The sequence below is a fragment of the Pongo abelii genome, chromosome 1 (genome assembly GCF_028885655.2).
Source record: "Pongo abelii isolate AG06213 chromosome 1, NHGRI_mPonAbe1-v2.0_pri, whole genome shotgun sequence".
Lineage (NCBI taxonomy): Eukaryota > Metazoa > Chordata > Mammalia > Primates > Hominidae > Pongo > Pongo abelii.
In genome coordinates this window covers 596,811-599,286 of record NC_071985.2, presented here as the reverse complement: position 1 = coordinate 599,286, position 2,476 = coordinate 596,811, and the positions used below count along the sequence as shown (strand labels likewise).

Below are 2,476 nucleotides of genomic sequence, written 5' to 3'. Positions count from 1 at the left end.
ATAACAAAAGATGACATCTCTAGGAGATGTTACCCATAGATTGAGAAAAGTAGATAAATTCAATTCATTGGCTTAATAATTAGTTTTATTGGTACCATGATTTTGCTCTAACTTACCTCAAAAAAGAGTAAAAAATATGGGAGATTGCAAGCCTCTGTTCTCCAACGTATTAAGGGTAGACAAATTAGAGATTACAAGAAAACTACTTTCAATACCCTGGTAGTTCTGTCTATAAAACCATTTTCTTTCTAATCCTAGCGAAACTGTGTCAAATCATACATCTGTGATGGCATTCCAGCTCATGGGATTTTCTGAAGTTTGGTGGCAGCAGCTTATGTCTGGTGTGATGCTTTTACTAATTCTTCTGGTGGCTTTTATTGGCAATCTCCTTATTATCATGGTTTCCACCTTTGATCAGCGTCTCCATAATCCCATGTACTTCTTCCTCAAACACTTGTCCTTCTTAGACCTCTGTTATATCTTGGTTACCCTCCCCAAGGCCATTGTGAGCAATGTGACCCACAGTAGCTCCATTTCTCTCTGGGGATGCATCCTTCAGGTCTTCCTGGTGGTTTTCTTGGCCTGCACTGAGATGGCCTTGCTCACAGTGATGTCCTATGACAGATATGTGGCCATCTGCCGCCCTCTGCATTATGAGGTCATTATGAAGAGGGGTGCCTGCATCAACATGGTCACTTATTCTTGGTTCAGTGGTGGAGCGTCTGGAATCCTGCACACAGCCACAACCTTCTCTCTGCCCCTCCAGGCATCCAGGCTGGTGCATCAGTTCTTCTGTGAGATCCCTCAGTTACTCAAACTCTCTTGCTCAGATGAGTACTTGGCTGAAGTCGGAGCAGTCGCTGTCACCTCCTCATTGAGTTTTATCTGCTTTATCACCATTGTTCTCTCATATATCCATATCTTCTCTACAGTGCTGAAGATCCCATCTCCTCTGGGTCAGTCCAAAGCCTTTTCCACCTGTGTTCCTCACCTTGTTGTTGTGACTCTTTTTCTTGGTGCTGCTGCAATGGCCTACTTGAAGCCAGCTGAAGATGTTCCCTCTGTTTCTGACCTTCTGGTGTCTGTGTTCTATACAGTAGTTCCCCCAACCCTCAACCCTATTATCTACAGCCTAAGGAACAAGGACATGAAAGCTGCTGTGCTGAAATATTTAAAGATCATATATTTTGGTCTTACCACTTGCTGAATTTGTCAAAACCTAAAGAAGGTGACTGGAATTCTTTCCATCATTCCACTTTAATTTCTATATATCATATTCTATGAATCTCTTTGTTTATTTTCTTAACATTCTAGTTTCTTCCATAATTCTCCTTGTTTGTCTTCCAGTTGCCTCAATTTTATTCAATTCAGTTTTCTCTTGAATTTTGTTTCATTCAACTTTCTAATTTTTTAAATTCATATCTTCCCACCTAACATAAAATAGAAAACATACATAAGTAATTTTTCAAAATTAGAAAAAAAAAGTTATGCATTATGAGATGGATTCTTATTCAACACCATATGTTGATTTCTCTATGTTTTAGGGGTTAGTCAAGGTACTTGGGCAACATCAGTAAATAAAACACACAAAATTCCTGACCGTTGAGAGCTAACATTCTACCAGGGGAAAATAGATATTAACTGAGCAATATATTGTGTTAAAATTTAAAATACTATGGAAAAAACACAAAATATGAAATCTGCAAGAGAAAATACTTTGTGAGTTCATAGAGAATTATACTTTTCAAAGAGTCAGACCCTCAGAACTAGTAACATTTGGACAGATAATTGAAAGAAGGAAAGTCATTAGCTACAAAAACATCCGTGGGGAGGGCACTCTGGGTAAACAGATTATTCAGGCTACAAGGCAGGAAGAGGAAATAAGTGGTCTAATCAAGACTGAGAGAAAGAGAACAGTAGAAGATCAGATCCAAGAAGAAATGAGCATCATAGACTAGATTTTTCAGGGCTTTGTAGACCTTTGTGAGGACTCTGAGAAAAATCAAAGTCTCTGGAGAATTGTGAGCGGTGGATGGATGAATGGCTTGTCAAGGTTGAACCAACAGGCCATGGATGCAATGTTGGTAATAGATGAAAGGAAGTAAGAATCTAGGGTTGAAAAGGTACAGTTCCCATCGAGTGAGCTAGGTGGGAAACATTTGTGGGTGGATGGCATAAGGAGGCCAGTCTCGTAATACTGAAACGTTCATTAGTCACTCAACTGCAGAATTGAATTAGGTTGTTGAACATATAAAGCCAGAGTTCAAAAAGGAGATTGGAAATGGAGATTCAAATTTAAGAGTAGATGGCATAATGATGGTAAGAAAACATAGAGAAGGAAACACAGCTCTGGGACAAGAAAAAGTTGCAACATGCTTATGAGACTGTTTGCAAGATATCACCCTAAAGATGGACCATGAGATTAAAGTTCTTAAGGAGAGAATTTAGATCTAAGAGACCGTAAGAAATAAAGCAA

The 2,476-nt window shown here is 39.0% G+C and overlaps 1 protein-coding gene across 1 annotated transcript; it reads left to right on the top strand.

Annotated features, from left to right (window-relative positions):
• Positions 1-286: 286 nt before the first annotated feature.
• LOC129060610 (olfactory receptor 14J1-like) lies at positions 287-1,207 on the top strand. The gene has a single exon (XM_054560395.1). It carries the CDS (start codon positions 287-289, stop codon positions 1,205-1,207), a length of 921 nt encoding a protein of 306 aa, XP_054416370.1.
• Positions 1,208-2,476: the final 1,269 nt, after the last annotated feature.

Excerpts from the sequence above, each read along its gene's own strand:
- LOC129060610 (XM_054560395.1), top strand. The coding sequence starts at position 287 with ATGGCATTCCAGCTCATGGGATTTTCTGAAGTTTGGTGGCAGCAGCTT.